Raw genomic sequence first — 15197 nt, forward strand, 5'->3', positions numbered from 1 at the left:
ATGCAATCTGCAGAAGATTCGACCAAGTCGAAGCGCTGGTCAAAGTATGTGCGTGATGTTTACGACCCGGTACAGGTCGGATCGATCGATGGAACGGACCAGGTGCCCCACGATCGAGCGCTGGTACGCGCCATCAATTCCAACTATCGACCGAATCGGAAGGTGAAAGGCAATCCGATGCACACGATCTTCATCGGTCGATTGGCACACTCAGTCACGGAGGTAATGACGGCCACATTCTTTCGAGTGCGGTGTGGAATTTAAACGGTTCCATTCATCAGTTTTTCTCTAATTGCAGGAACAGTTACGAGCTAAATTTACACCCTTTGGCACAATTGTTCACACTCGATTAGTTACCGATATCATTACCGGGCTGCCTCGCGGGTACGCATTCATTGAGTACAGCAGTCGCGATGAGGCGCTGCGAGCGATCGACCGAATGCACGGTGTAAGCATCGACGGGAAGGAAATTCTCGTCGACGAGGAATGGGAACGACGGCTGGAGGGTTGGAAACCGCGCCGACTTGGCGGTGGTTTCGGAGGCAGGAAGAAATCACAGCAGCTACGATTTGGCTGCAAGGTGCAACCGTTCCGGAGGCCCATTCTTGAGCCATCCAGTGGCGGTGTGTCGAGCGTGTGCGAATGGAATCGTCGTGTTCGTCATCGGAAAGAAGGTCCACCACGGTCCACCAGGGACAGTGATGGGGACTAGGCACGTTTGCTAAGCGGTTTTTTTGTTGTTGCCGGAAAATAATGACTTCGTACGTAAGTTTAATAGCAATAAAATAACCAGCCAGACAACCCTCTAGCAAACACGTTCTCACTGCAGGACGGCAGCGTTAGCCGATATACTAGGATTGTTTATAACCTCGCCCAGGCTGTCCAACACCTCCTTGCGGTAATCGTCGAAATCACCGTCCACCTCGTTGATCGTTTGGTCCTCGATCACGAACAGCGTACAGTCGGTCTCGCGGATTAACCGCTCGTCGTGAGACACGATGATTACGCCACCCTTGTACTCGTTGATCGCATCCGCCAGTGCATCGATAGACTCAATGTCCAGGTTGTTGGTCGGTTCATCGAGAATCAGAACGTCGGGCGCATTCAGACACAGTTCGGCCATCGCTACACGGGCCTTTTGACCACCGGACAGATCCTTCATCTTGATCGTGTGCGCATGACTTGCCAGTCCGAAGGTGCCGAGCTGTTTGCGAGCCTTTTCGTACGGCAAATTAAACAATCGCTGCAGGTACTCGGCCGGCGTTTCCTCCGCCGTCAGATGCTCGCCCGAATGCTGATCGAAGCGTCCAATGCGAAGACGATGATTGCGCTTCGCCTCACCCTTCCCCGGTTCGAGCTCACCAACCAGAAGCTTCAGGAAGGTGGATTTACCAACACCGTTCGGACCGACGATGGCAACACGACTGCTCAAATCAATACCGAAATCCGCACCCACGAACAGTGGCTTCTGGTTCGGGAAGTTGAAATGGCAATCTGGAAGAAGAAATTGAACGGATTAATGTATGAAGTAGATCAAACAATAAATTATCAATAAACGAACTAGCATTAATTCCTTTTAACACAAGAAACTATCAGGGGTTCTTTGACGTGTTCAAGAATACTTACTGTGCAAACCAAGAATCGGTGGCTGTAACGGTGGTGGATCTGGGAAGCTAAACTTCACGATGTACTCCTTCGGCTTCGACAGCAACTCCACCGGTCCATCATCCTCCTCACCCGGCTTCTGGTTCTTTGTTCGTCCCTTCTCCTGCTTGCGGGTCAAATTTTCCTTCTGCTTCTTCTCGGCCGCCTTCTTCGACTGTCCGTGTGCCTTCATGTCCTTCAGTCGCCGTTCCTGCTTCTCGTACTCCTTGATCATCTCCTTGCGCTTTTGGACGTACATCTTCTTGAACATCGTGTAGTTACCCTTGTAGTAGTACAACTTCTTGTTATCCAGATGGATAATTTCGTTACAAACATTGTCGAGGAAGGACTGGTCGTGAGATACGATCAGCAGCGTCTTTTTCCATCCCTGCAAATAATTGTCCAACCAGATGACGGCGTTCAGATCGAGATGATTTGTCGGTTCATCGAGTAGCAGCAGCGTAGGTTCGATGAAAAGTGCCCTTGCAAGGGACACACGCATTCTCCATCCGCCGGAAAATGCATTCGTAGGTCGATTTTGCATCGCACGAGAGAATCCTAAACCGGCAAGGATACGCCGGGCGCGTGGTTCCGCCGAATCTGCTCCGATCGCTTTCAACTCATTGTAAACCTCCTGCAGCTTATCCTGCAGCTCGATCTTGCCCGTCTCGACCAACTCTTCCAGCTCTTTGCATTCCTTCAACAGTGCGGTCCGTTTCACATCCGCCTTCAGAACCGTGTCCACCGCGGACGTTTCATCCGCAACCACTTCCTGCTCGCACAGCAGCACATCAATGTTGGGCGGAATCGCAAAGGCACGATTGGCGATGTGGCGCAATAGCGTCGTCTTACCGTGTCCGTTCGGACCGACCAACCCATAATGGCGCCCGTTCGCGATCAGCAAGTTGGCGTTCACGAACAAATCATTGCCCTTCGCGGAGATGGTAAAGTTTTCGATCTTAATGTCCACCGCATGTTCCATGTGTTTGCTCTGGTTGCCCGTTTTGAGTGCTTGCGACATCGTGAAATTGCTGTCCAGATCCGAATGTCCTTGGCCACCCTTCCGCAGCATCGCTTCCTGTTGTTTCTCAAACTCTTGCTGCTTTTTAAGCTTTTTCTTTTCCTTGTGCGTTAGTTTCTTTTCCTTTTCGCCGGTGCCATCGTCATCATCGCCATCATCATCCAGCTTCAACTCATCGGCAACCTTGTCGGCCATTTCATTCACTTCCGTGTCCGCTTCCTCTTCACTGGCTACCTTCTCCGGTTCTGGCACTTTCACCTGCTCCTGTTTGGTAGGCTTTGCTTCTTTTTTCTTTTCAGGTTCGGCCGCCGGTGGTGGTGTTGGCTCCGGTTCTTTAACCACTTTGGGTTCTTCCTTTGGTTTCTCCACTTTGGGTGGTTCCTTCTTTACATCAGGCTCCACATCCGACAAATCCTCGTCCTCTTCACTTTCTTCCTCCGAATCCTGAACCTTCGCTGACTTCTTGGCAGCCTTTTTTGGTTGTTTCTTTTTGGCCGACTTTTTGCTAACCATTGCGGCCATCATGTCTTCCCCATCGTCATCATCCTCCTCATCATCCGAACCGCCACCGGCCAGCATATCGATCTCTTTTTCCTCCTTATCCGACCAATCGTCATCCTTCTTGCCCTTGCCCTTCCCTTTCGCAGCCGGTTTCTTCGTTTCCTTCTTGCCAGCCTGTTTGGTAGGAACTGGCACTTTCACCTGTTCCTCATCCGAGTCAGCCCCTTTTCTACCAACTGCTCCCTTTTTCGGCTGTTCCTCTTCATCGCTCCAATCGTCATCGTTCCGTTTGCCCTTCTTGCCCTTTTTGCCAGATGGAGCCGGTGCCGGAGCAGCTTTCTTTGCACCACGACCCGCTGGTGCTCCACTTTCCTCTTCAGAATCCACGTTGTCAACTTTACCTCCCTTTTTTTTCGACGACTTCCCGGACGTTCCGGACACGATCGACGACTGTTCGGACTGATCGTCATCGTCCCAGTCCTGATTCTTTTTATTGCCCTTCTTTTTCGGTGGCATTTCGTACGTTTTTCTACACACACCTGTCCTGGCACTAAGTCCTGATTAAAACGGCCAAACGAAACTGTTTTTGGCAACAAAATCACTTTTCCCTAAACTGTATGGTGCAATCCGGTTTGGGTGCAAGAAAACGCAACGTGCGATTGTTTTCTTCTTGTTTTTTTTTTGTTCGTTTGGTGTGATTCAACTGACATTTCAAGAAAACAGAAAAACTGCGCTGTCAACAGCTGACAATTTCTTTTGAATAATATATTTTTCTGCTTCGGAATTTGCTTGGGAGGGAATTTATTGAATGCATTGTAACCTATAAATTCATTTTTAATTTATTCCCATGGATGTTTCTGGTTGTTTTCGTTCAAATAATTATTTTATTGTTAATTGAACGAGCCATAACGATGCAAGATGGCGGGCAGCAATTACGTCAACTCGTACATGATGCAACCCTCTCTTCCCGTCAAGGAACGCTGTCAATGTGGATGCGAATGAATCTTCTATTATTTTCGTGATTCTGCAGAAAAACCGACACCATAGAAAACAAGCGGCTGTTTTGGAGGCAAAATTGGCTGTGTTTTCCGATAACTACTAAAACTTCGCCCTTTGCAGCAAGCAAACCTTGCCACGAAACGATTCAGTATCATGGACACGCTTCGCAAATACCTGAACCAGGTTAAAGTGCCGTGCGCTAGCGACAACGTCTACAAGGAGGAATGTGTATACACGTTTGATTCTCCGGAATATCCCACCGGCTTGTATGTGAGTTTGACCAGCTTTCTGGGATTCGGTGTGCAACATGTTCGGGACTATGCCGACCGTACAGGGAACCGAGTGTTTCTTCATCTGCGGCGTGAAAAAATCGAAATCAAACCACCGGCGGTCGGTGGGTTAGGTACCGGTACGGAAGGGCCAGAGAAAAAGATCACCCGGCTGGCGATTGGTGTAGAGGGTGGATACACCGGTACGGAGAGCAAGAAGTACGAATATCTGGAACACTTCCAGGTGGTTGTGTTCGAAGATACGACCGTACAGTTGGACTACCCGAACGAGGACCTACCGTTACAGGTGCAGAATGCGGTGGACGCGGTTCTGAAAGCGGAAGCGGCATCGGTGAAGCGCGAACGCGAACAGCTTGCGGGCACGTGGGATGGTGAAATCCGCCAGGTATCGACTCATGCCGCGGATCTGCTACAGCTGGACAATGGCAAGAAGATTCCACCGACCGGATGGAAGTGTGAGAAATGCGATCTCACCAACAATCTATGGCTCAACCTGACGGACGGTTCGATCATGTGCGGGCGCAAATTCTTCGATGGTTCAGGCGGAAACGATCACGCCGTGAATCACTACAAGGAAACAAACTACCCGTTGGCGGTTAAGCTTGGTACAATAACGGCCGATGGTAAGGGTGACGTTTACAGCTACAGCGAGGACGATATGGTTGAGGATCCGAACCTGGTGAAGCATTTAGCTCACTGGGGCATAAATGTGGGCCAGCTGGAGAAGACGGAAAAATCCATGATTGAGCTGGAACTGGATCTCAACCAGCGGATCGGTGAATGGGACATCCTGTGCGAGAGCGGAAGCCAGCTTATACCGATCAGCGGTCCAGGGTACACCGGTATGAAGAATCTGGGCAACACTTGCTATCTGAACAGTGTGATGCAGGTTCTATTCACCATTCCGGACTTTGTCCAACGGTTTGTTGAGGAATCGAAGTTGATTTACGATAAGTTTCCGTCGGATCCGGCCAATGATTTCAATCTGCAGATGTAAGAATCGTAACGTACTGTGAAGCTGTTGTATGGATTACTAACCTTACTTTTATTCTGTTTCTCTTAGGGCAAAGTTAGGCACTGGATTGTGCAGTGGACGTTACAGTACAATCTCGAACGATACTCTGGATGCGGATTCGAGCGGGGGAATCGCACCAACCATGTTTAAAGCCCTCATCGGTCAGGGTCATCCAGACTTCTCCACAAAGCAACAGCAGGACGCTCAGGAATTCTTCTTGCACATGGTTAGCACGCTGGAGAAGCACAGCCGCCACCAGGCAAATCCGACCGAAGCGTTGCGCTTCTGCATTGAGGATCGCGTCGAATGTTGCTCCAGCGGTAAGGTTATGTACAACCGGCGGGATGAATGGTGCCTTCCGCTGCAAATTCCACTTCAAAAAGCAACCAACCTCGATGAGGTTAAGCTGTATGAGGCTGAACGGGCTGCGGCCGAGCGCGAAGGCCGTCGGCTCGATCCGGACGCACTGGTGCGACCGAAAATAACGCTTGCCGCCTGTCTTGATACGTTCGCTCAGCCAGAGATGGTGGAACAGTTTTATAGCACCGCTATCAACGCGAAGACAACGGCCAAAAAGACGACCAAGCTTGCCTCGATGCCCGATTACCTTTTGCTGCATTTGAAGAAGTTTACGCTGAAGGAAGACTGGACCTCGCTGAAGCTGGACGTGGCGATCGACATCCCGGAGGTGCTTGATCTGGAATCGCTGCGCGGTACCGGTAAGCAACCGAACGAGGAAGAGCTACCGGACATTGCGGGCCGTGAACCAACACCGCCCCCGATGGATCCGGAAGTGATGGATCAGCTGCTCGGTATGGGCTTCCCGCCGGAGGCTTGCAAACGTGCCATCTTCTTCACGAAGAACACCGGCATCGAACCTGCCACGCAATGGATGGTGGAACACATTGCCGATTCGGACTTTGCCAGCCCGTTCGTACCGCCCGGTACGGGTGGTAAGAGCGGTACGGCTGGTAGTGGGGCAGGTAGTGCTGCGTTCGTACCGGATCCGGTTGGGCTCGAGATGCTGATGGGCATGGGATTCACGGACCGGCAAGCAACGAAAGCGCTCAAGGAAACGGGCAACAACACGGAACGGGCCGTCGATTGGATCTTCTCGCATACGGACGAGCTGGACAGTATGGCGATAGATGATGCGACTTCCGATAGTGTTGCCACGGCGGCAGCCGCTGCAGGATCCGATAGTGGAGCGGCTGGAAGCAAGCAGGGATCTTCATACCGTGACGGAACTGGCAGTAAGTATCACTCGAACGCACTTTATATTCCCTTAGTTATGATTTTATAACACGCTTTTCCATCTCTTTTGCCAGAATATAAACTCGTTGCATTCATTTCCCACATGGGCACATCGGCCCAGGTCGGCCATTACGTTTGCCACATCCTAAAGGGCAAGGAGTGGGTCATCTTTAACGATGACAAGGTGGCGATCTCGCAGAATCCACCCAAAGAGCTCGGTTACCTGTATCTCTACCAGCGGGTGTAAAACATACGGACCGTGGAGAAGTCGTCCGGGACAGATACGAAATGTGCGTATGGGAGTGTGTTTGTGGATGGGAACACACCGAAAGGTATGCACCATTATTTGTCCATTATTCAGTTTTCTCTCTGTTTCATCTTGCGCTGAGTTCGCCCACACCAAACTGAGGGCCAACCAAGCTGTGGACTGTGAACTAATCTATAATTGATAATAAAACGTCATCGAATTAACTAAAGATAATACCTTTTTTTTGTTATAAGATCTCTTATCAAAGGTACTAGTTGCAATTTCTCGTCGTATACCGGGATGGGTAATGGAGCTGAAAACTGCAACTAATTTACTACTCTTCCGATTATTGATATCCCAACGATCGTCTTGTTCTCGAGCTCGAAATCGCTTTGCAACACTCATAATTAATTAAGCCTCGGTATTAAGGTTCCTTTATACAATGTTATTATTATTGTTGATAGCAAACAAACAATACTAACTATAGATAAACGTGCTACAATAACTCAGCTTAACACTGCTTATAATTTATAATAATTCTTAACACTAGCAAATTAACTATTTACAGCAAAGACGAGTAGCGAATATTTCTAACGCTAGTGAAACAAGAATGAATTGTGATGGGAATTAATCCAGCGAAAAAGTAGGACACTCGTTGTACGATCACCAGAGTAGATCGGCAAAGTTGGTCACGTAGTAGGTCGCACGTTTCTGCACTTCTTCCCGGACGGCGTTACCACCATAGCCTGTAGATAGCCCCACAAAATTAGCAAGTTATTTCATCAAAACCATTATTTCGGGCTAGTTTCCGTTTTCTGGCACCAGCTGTGGCCGGAAAAGGCAAAACACTTACCAATGAACATGTTCGCTGGTGGACAGGCCTCCAAATCAGTTATACCGTCACCGATCATTGCGACCACCTTTTCCGATCCCGCTCCAGCGCCACCGGCCATCACACTGCGGATCATCTTGATGGCTTCACCCTTGCCGCCCGATCGCGATGTGGGTTGAGCCGTGTCGAACCCGGCGTAGCTGCCATTGTAGTTAAAGAACAGCCTGTTCGCGTACAGATTGCACAGCGGAATCTGCAACGCGTCCGCAACCGGTTCGATCAGGCAATCGAAACCGCCGCTAATCAGAAACACCTCGGCATTGTTCTTGCGCAGCTGCTCGATGAGCTCCTTTACGCCGGCCGAAATGGTCGATGGGTGCGTCTTGAGAAACTCGCGGATCTGTCGCTGAGACGGTTTAATAATGTCCAGGCGGCGTTTCAGCGCTTCCTGGAACGTCATGCTACCTCCCATCGCTTCCTTCGTGCTGTAACAAACGAGCGTTGCAAAAACAAAGCAATATTATAAAATTGCCGCAAAAGTAAAAGCATAGAGTAAGTTACTTACAGTGCAGCCACCTCACTGCCTTTACCGCAGAACTGTGCCAGCTCATCGATTCCTTCCTCGGTGATGATAGTCGAATCAACGTCGAAACACACAATTTGGGCTATTTTCAGCGACTCCCTCGCTTCGGTGGTTCGCTTCGACAGTTCAATAGGACGATCGTTTGTCATGCCGTTGCCGTTCTGTGTATGAAGATGCAGCTGGCCACCGTTGCGCGTCGCCAAAGCGTTCAGCTTCGACGGAACGATAGGCTTGAAAATTGGCGGTGCCGGTGGCAAACTGTTGCGCCTTCCAACGACGACGACCGGCTCGAGTGGTTCTCCAGCACCGGCAAGGCTGCTCACACCACGGCTGCTATCCGTGGCGGAGATGGCTACCAAGCTTCCGAAAAGTGCACTGCAAAAAATAAAAAAAAATATCATATATTTTTTATTTAAGAGACATAGCTAAGTCATAAACAATTATCATTATTCTGTCTGTTTTTTCAAAAAAGTATTCAACAATTAAAGATTTAACTCCTCTTGAAAATTTTAAACTTTAACGGTTGATTTAAAATTCAACAAACAAACAATGCCATACTCTGCGAGCGTGCTCCAATGACAGCTGTCAAAGGCTATCAGCTGAGAGGAGTGTAGTAAACAAAGAAAAGCGTTCGTTTTTGTTGGCTGATGAAACATTTGCTCGGTCTCACGGTGGTATTAAATACCCCCTTCCTGTTGTTTATTGAATACCAGCCATCAGCAACGCACCATTATTGTCCAGTGTGTCCGTGCATCGTTTGCGTTCGTGAATCGCTGTTGTGCAAAGACTGACAGTTTCTCGCCAGTTTGTGAAATATAGTGCAGCGATTACGGGTACGACATACATTACTCATTCACGAATGGTGGCGATTGTAGTTTGCGCTAAGAGAGGACTATAAACGGTAGTCTGGGAAAAGTTCGACTGTAAGAGAAGCAGTTGCCATCATCGGTCGTAATCGTGTTTAGAGCTCCTCCACCATTGAGCAGAGCAGAGACGACGCAATACACAATCCAACTACAACGCCATCACCACCACTGCTGATGGCAGTTTGCACCAGCAACCTAACGTCCGATTCTGGGGGTGCTCCGGAAAACTTTCACATAACCTACTCGCACGATGGCGATGCGGACGAGGAAGCTGTGGACGCTATGCATGACGGCGATCTGCTTTCGACGTCCAGCTTCCAGATCGGTGGCATCGGTGGCGAAAGTACGCGACGATGCCCTTTGTGCGGTGCCCACCGCCGTCACTTTCACTGCAAATCGTGCATACGTCACGGGGACTTCCTGCACACCGTGAACGACGTTTACTGTCAGCTGCCGGAACGGTTCGGTGAAAAACAGCAGCGCTTGAGAAACCTGCGGACGGCCAACGCTACGCTCGAAAGCAAAGGCACCACGATGCTGGAAAAGGTGCACCAGGCGGGACGTTTGGCGGGTGAGATTAAGCAGCGGTCGGACAAAGCGAACATCATACGGAAAACGATCGAGCTGAAGCGCATCGCCATCGAGGAGTTGCGGCTGAAACAACGTCATCTAGGTGACGCGATTCGCAAGCTGCGCATCACGTTGCCTCGGTACGACGATAAGGTGAAGACGCTCAGCGAATTTGTGGCCGGCAAGATGGAGGAAAGTGAACACCGCAAGGCAAAGCTGACGGCCGTGCAGGAGCGTTTGCGTCAGCTGAAGCGCGATCAGGTGCAGCAGCTCGTACGGATCATCTTCCCGATCACGCAAACGATCGTGAGCCGAAGTAGCTTGGCGGGAAGCAGCAGTACGGCGAGCACCGCGAGCGGAAGCTCGACAGGTGGTACGGGACTAAGCAATACCCGTAGTACGATAAATGAAATTTCCGAAGCTACCCGCACGGCGTACGTCCGGGGCCAGTGGGTACTGCAGGATAGTTTCGGGGAGGTACAGCACGTAATAATTGCACCGGCCCTTCCCGGCACGGGTAATTATTCGGCCTACAACGATTGGGCCACGGGTGATGGTGGTGCGGTGATTGGTGCCACCTCAACGGCCACTTCAGCTATGGAAGTATCTTCCTCACCTGGTGCGGGTGGTGCTAGGGTAGGAAGTCACAATCCAGCACACACCATCGCAGCGGCCTTAACGTACACCAGCCAGCTTGTGGCGCTGTTTGGCTACTATCTGGACGTTCGGTTACCGTACCGGGTGTCGTACGCTGACTTCTGTACGACAACCCTCTCGGAGGCACAGTTTGCCCGGAAGGTGGCACGGTTGAATGCAGACATTGTGTTCCTGTGCCACACGCAAGGCTGTCGGCTAAACGACATGAACCCGACGCACACGCTCGAGAATGTACTCTGTCTGCTAAAATCATCCGTTCTTGGGCATTGTGGACCAACCGATCGAAACAGCTGTCTGTCCGATTCGATGGAACAGCTGCTAATGCAGCACATTGGCGAAGATTCCGACTCGGAAGGTAAGGTTATTTACCGAAAATCAATCATTTTAAAAACTCTTTCATGAAAAGGTGTTCTTCTTTTTAGACGAAACAAACCTTCACCAGGAATGGGAAGCGGTTCCAAGCAATCTTTCACCGGTAACGGCCGAACAACCGTACCAGCCGATGGCACATGCACTGGATCAAAGACGTCAAACGGTTGGCCACACCGGATTGCACTACCATCATCTACAGCAACCAACCGGTGCCGCCGCAACCAGTCTCATGACCAGTGCCATCGCCTCGGTCAGCTCATTCTGGAAAGGATGGACGGGGAAGTAAGAATCTTTATGCGCAGCATGACCATTGCCGCTAGACAACTCAACGGAGAGATTTGCTATTATGCTCATTCCTTTTTTGCACAACACAGCCACCGGTTTTATAAGGCAAAACTCTAGAAACGAAAACATTTCGATGTTTTTTTTTCTGTTTAAACAAATACATGTGATAGCACAAACCAAACTTTTGTACAGGCCCTTCCACACCCGTTTGTCGCCATTTTGTATAGGAAATAGCATACACATAACAGTAAACGCTTCCACAGAAAGAAGGGAAAAGTCGTAACACTATAATGATGGTACAAAACAGGAAGAAAACAACCAATTTAGAATGGAATACCGAGAAACAGTAGGAAAACGCTTGTAGAAGCTTTCTTTACATTACACGGTTGTTTTTCGGTTGTGGATTGTTGCAACGATCAAGAAAATGGAAAAGGGATGAAACGAGTCTGTATCGTAAACTCATTTTATAGAAGTTATTTTATATGCGAAATTATTAAACAACGGTTCACTAATTCGTAAGTTAGGTTCAGAATGGAAATAAAATAATTTACATTTTAGCTGTGATTAACTACAGAATAACAAAGAAAACCACGGTTTGCAAGCTCCCTTTTTTTACTGATGCCAGCTATCCGATCATGTGTTCTGCGACAGACGATCGAACATTTGATGTCGTCTATAACTTCGCCTTGGATATGGAGTCAGTCTCCCAAGGAAAAATCTCGGAATGGAACTGTGACAAAGTTGGAGTTCTCGTATATGAAGTCTTCCTTATCTGCCTTCCGGAAAAGCAAGAACATTAGAAGAAATAAAAAAAAATCTTCCAGCTGTTCAATAACCTCATTACGCACCAACACATTAGACAAGGCTGAATAGTCTTATCACTTCAAGAGAATGATATTGGACGGCCTCGTAAACTTATGTCTGCTCAATCCACAATGAGCCAGGAATAAGATGACTCAATGGCACACCATGCACCCACCAGATGGTGCTAGATTAACACATCGTGAGCCAGGAATCCCGAAAACTGGTTGCAATGGTTGATAAGTACCTCAACCACATGATCACGCGTAGCAACAGGCCGGGCGTGTGTGGGTTCACCCTTTGCGGGAGGGCATTTTCCCGACCTGTACGATAAGGGTTTTGTTGAGGAAGGCGGAAACCACCCAGACTCGGAAGCATGGCAGAAAAACAACGATTTCTGATGTAACATGATGCTGCTGCACGTGGTTCGGTGATGGACAAACCGCTCTGTCTGAGTCAACATCTCTCAAGGCTTCTGTCGGGAATATAGCAGTTGTTTGTCTACCAGTTAGGGCGTACTTTTACTATTTCTATAGGTTGTTATTGTATACTGTGATTGCAAGAATTGGTGGCAATAACAAAGCTCACTGGAATTGCTATTTCGGCAAGTAAACATCTCACAAATCACTCGTATATCCCAAGGTCTCTACCCTTGCAGGTTCCGCTCATCTATCAAACAGTTTTGTTTGTCTCGCAGCTGCCCTTATCATCGACAACATGGCAGTCGAGCTTAGTTTGATGCTGTTGTGCCCTTCTCACACACCACAATCGTCGAATCAGCTGATAGAAGCACACCATCAAAACACGTCCTCCAGCGTGTGTCGAACCTGTCGATCGTCCATCGCTGTCGGACAAACAAACCCTATGTCTCAAGTAGTTTGCCCGCACATGTCCACACTCCTATGACCTAAATGCCGTTCCATGCACTGATTTTGCAGTGGCGCAAATATCTCGGACGAGTATGCACTTGCTGAGGGTTCTTCTATTTGCGTCAATGTCCACACCACTCCGGGTCTCCTTGGAAAGTTTATGCTAATTTGCTCACCGATTCATTTTACTGCCGAAGGTTGCGGTACTACAGTAGTTTCCTTGCTTTAGCAGGGATCTCAGCTTTGTCAGCTACTTTAATATTCCTTTCGTTCACTAACAGCTGCACACAAAGGCAGTTCCTTGTGCGGAAGCTTTTCTCACGTGGGCGGGTTTGAAGTCGCTTACTTCAAATACCACTCGAGGGCTTTTATGTTCTTGAACCTGACCAAGGGGTTTGTCTTCAATGTTCTACCGGTTAACCAGGAAAGTTCTTTTACCACAGTTTGGAAAGGATTTCCAAATTTAAGTTACAACGTGTTTAGAAGCGCGCGCGTTTGTAGTTCGATCTCTCACAAACAACTGACACCGACCGGGGTGCACAGATTCACTTTAAACCAGTCCCGATCTGTCCCGGTCCCAGGCATACCACTACCCCCTCTTCCAGTGCCTCCACACGCCTGCACAACAAAGACCCTCCCGACCTCGTTTGCCCTAAGTTTCAAGCATTCCGTGACGTGTTTTTCCTCTTCTCCGTTTCTGCCATCCCCCTCCACATGCCCGAAGGCCTGAAGTTCTACGCGATAAGCACGCCCGGGATCTTGAGTGGTGGATGCCGGCTTGTTGAGTCGTTCGATGGTCGGTCCGGTAAACAAGCTCCGTTATGGAAGGAACCGGCTCTACAGCAAAACAGATCGCGAAAAAGAAGCGGGCAATGACGAAGTTGCCACGAGGTTGCATCGGCGATCAGCTGGGGAAACAACGCCTGACTTTCGACCGGTTCTACGCGGTATCGATGTGCCTTAATGAATTGCGGATAATTTGGTACATCAACGGTGGAACACGCCTACCAATTAATGATCCTGCTTGGCCTGTAAACAAACACCTTTGTGATCAGGCACCACAGGCACTGTTGCTAGGGGTAGCGAATCACTTGGAGGATCAAGTAGCACAAGAGGTCGACATACGATCCACTTGACATTCGAGACGAAAACAACTGCATCGCGATGCACTTCACGCGCCTCTCGCTGGGCGGGAGATTCCGCCCCGTACTTCCAACATGATAACGATGCGGTGATGATGATCAGCCTTTCTGACAGACAAGCTGCAATGCATGTTTTTTTCTTCTTCCTGACGCCTACCTCTGGCCCAGTGATTAGGCTTTCGCCGGAGGCAGAAAAAGCCGCATGATTTAATCGACGCCTTATATTGCTCTATAGCGTCAAGTGGGTTTGTGTTTGCGTTATCCCCTTTCAATGCAACACATTCGCCCACAAGCAGTCGACCGCGTGTGCTGAAAACCCTTGCAAAAAACTTACCTCACAGTGGCCAATGGTTGTTGATGACGGTAGAAAATCCCTCTAATGTTGGGAAGCATTAGAGACCGTTTGAAGATAATAAACAGCACAAATTCAAGCACTTTTCAACTTAAATCACTTCACCTACAACTCGCCAATCACACCCATTCGATTACGTTCGACAACTAGCCGATTATGAACTAATCTATTTGCGATCGAGTTGCGTATTGATAAAGCCGCGCGCATACTTGCACGATCTGTGCGAAACTGAGGCCCGATCAGCTGTTTTCTGTCAACACAATGCGCCTACTGGATGTGTCACATTCTCGCGCTTTATCGCCATGTTGCGTTTGTGCGCTATCCGCGAAACTGCAGTAGGCTGATGAGTATCATGCGTTTTGCCTGAAATAGCCGTCTCGACAACAGTGGACAGACCGATGTGGAGAAACCATAAGTTCTCATCAACTCGAACACCGGACGGCGCAGAGACAGAGTTGAGGATGATAAACAGCTCCGGAAATAAATGTAAACACTCTATGGATAAGTAATGCTGTGGTAAAAGTTTAACAACACTTTATCTGGAACAGTACCAGAAAATAGTATTCCATCAGGTGTATCTATCAGCTTAACCAGATGTGTGAGTATAAAATAGTACATTTATACGGACCATGGCTTAAAATGATAAAAAAGTAACAGCGTTTATTATAATTTCCAGGCGTGTACTTCAACAACCTGTTTTGGCGAGCCCTCGGAAACTTGTTTGCCTTTTCTAAAGAGCAACTGCGCGTAATAGCGATCCAGTTACAAGAGACACGAAGGAGAAATATGCCGGTAGCTCGGTGTTGCCGAGGACGCTAATGTTCGCCAAGGGAAACCGGTGACGAGATAAACGTTTCCTTCATTGAGTTTCAAGTGCAATTCAATATATCTCACTGT

The 15197-nt window shown here is 48.8% G+C and overlaps 5 protein-coding genes across 6 annotated transcripts; 3 read left to right on the forward strand and 2 right to left on the reverse strand.

Moving 5' to 3' along the window:
• LOC128310787 (U11/U12 small nuclear ribonucleoprotein 35 kDa protein-like) lies at positions 1 to 888 on the forward strand. The gene is made up of 2 exons (XM_053047505.1): positions 1 to 222; positions 299 to 888. Exons 1-2 carry the CDS (start codon positions 1 to 3, stop codon positions 710 to 712), a joined length of 636 nt encoding a protein of 211 aa, XP_052903465.1. The 3' UTR covers positions 713 to 888.
• LOC128310786 (ATP-binding cassette sub-family F member 1) lies at positions 732 to 3828 on the reverse strand. Its single transcript, XM_053047504.1, has 2 exons — positions 1627 to 3828; positions 732 to 1494 (listed from the first exon to the last, which is right to left on the reverse strand). Exons 1-2 carry the CDS (start codon positions 3680 to 3682, stop codon positions 821 to 823), a joined length of 2730 nt encoding a protein of 909 aa, XP_052903464.1. The 5' UTR covers positions 3683 to 3828; the 3' UTR covers positions 732 to 820.
• A 370-nt stretch (positions 3829 to 4198) lies between these two features.
• On the forward strand, positions 4199 to 7194 carry LOC128310205 (ubiquitin carboxyl-terminal hydrolase 5). Its single transcript, XM_053046788.1, has 3 exons — positions 4199 to 5448; positions 5519 to 6723; positions 6799 to 7194. The coding sequence occupies exons 1-3, from the start codon at positions 4319 to 4321 to the stop codon at positions 6969 to 6971; spliced, it is 2508 nt and encodes an 835-aa protein (XP_052902748.1). The 5' UTR covers positions 4199 to 4318; the 3' UTR covers positions 6972 to 7194.
• Positions 7195 to 7385: 191 nt separating this feature from the next.
• Positions 7386 to 14422, reverse strand: LOC128303964 (phosphoserine phosphatase). 2 transcript variants are annotated; one of them, XM_053041111.1, is made up of 4 exons: positions 14283 to 14422; positions 8369 to 8761; positions 7825 to 8288; positions 7386 to 7717 (listed from the first exon to the last, which is right to left on the reverse strand). In XM_053041111.1, exons 1-4 carry the CDS (start codon positions 14339 to 14341, stop codon positions 7635 to 7637), a joined length of 999 nt encoding a protein of 332 aa, XP_052897071.1. In that variant the 5' UTR covers positions 14342 to 14422; the 3' UTR covers positions 7386 to 7634. The 2 variants fall into 2 exon arrangements, with proteins under 2 accessions (XP_052897071.1, XP_052897149.1); XM_053041189.1 differs by lacking the exon at positions 14283 to 14422 and adding an exon at positions 12983 to 13262.
• On the forward strand, positions 9089 to 11674 carry LOC128303874 (beclin 1-associated autophagy-related key regulator). The gene is made up of 2 exons (XM_053040992.1): positions 9089 to 10834; positions 10902 to 11674. The coding sequence occupies exons 1-2, from the start codon at positions 9427 to 9429 to the stop codon at positions 11135 to 11137; spliced, it is 1644 nt and encodes a 547-aa protein (XP_052896952.1). The 5' UTR covers positions 9089 to 9426; the 3' UTR covers positions 11138 to 11674.
• Positions 14423 to 15197: the final 775 nt, after the last annotated feature.

Source organism: Anopheles moucheti, chromosome 2, assembly GCF_943734755.1.
Source record: "Anopheles moucheti chromosome 2, idAnoMoucSN_F20_07, whole genome shotgun sequence".
Lineage (NCBI taxonomy): Eukaryota > Metazoa > Arthropoda > Insecta > Diptera > Culicidae > Anopheles > Anopheles moucheti.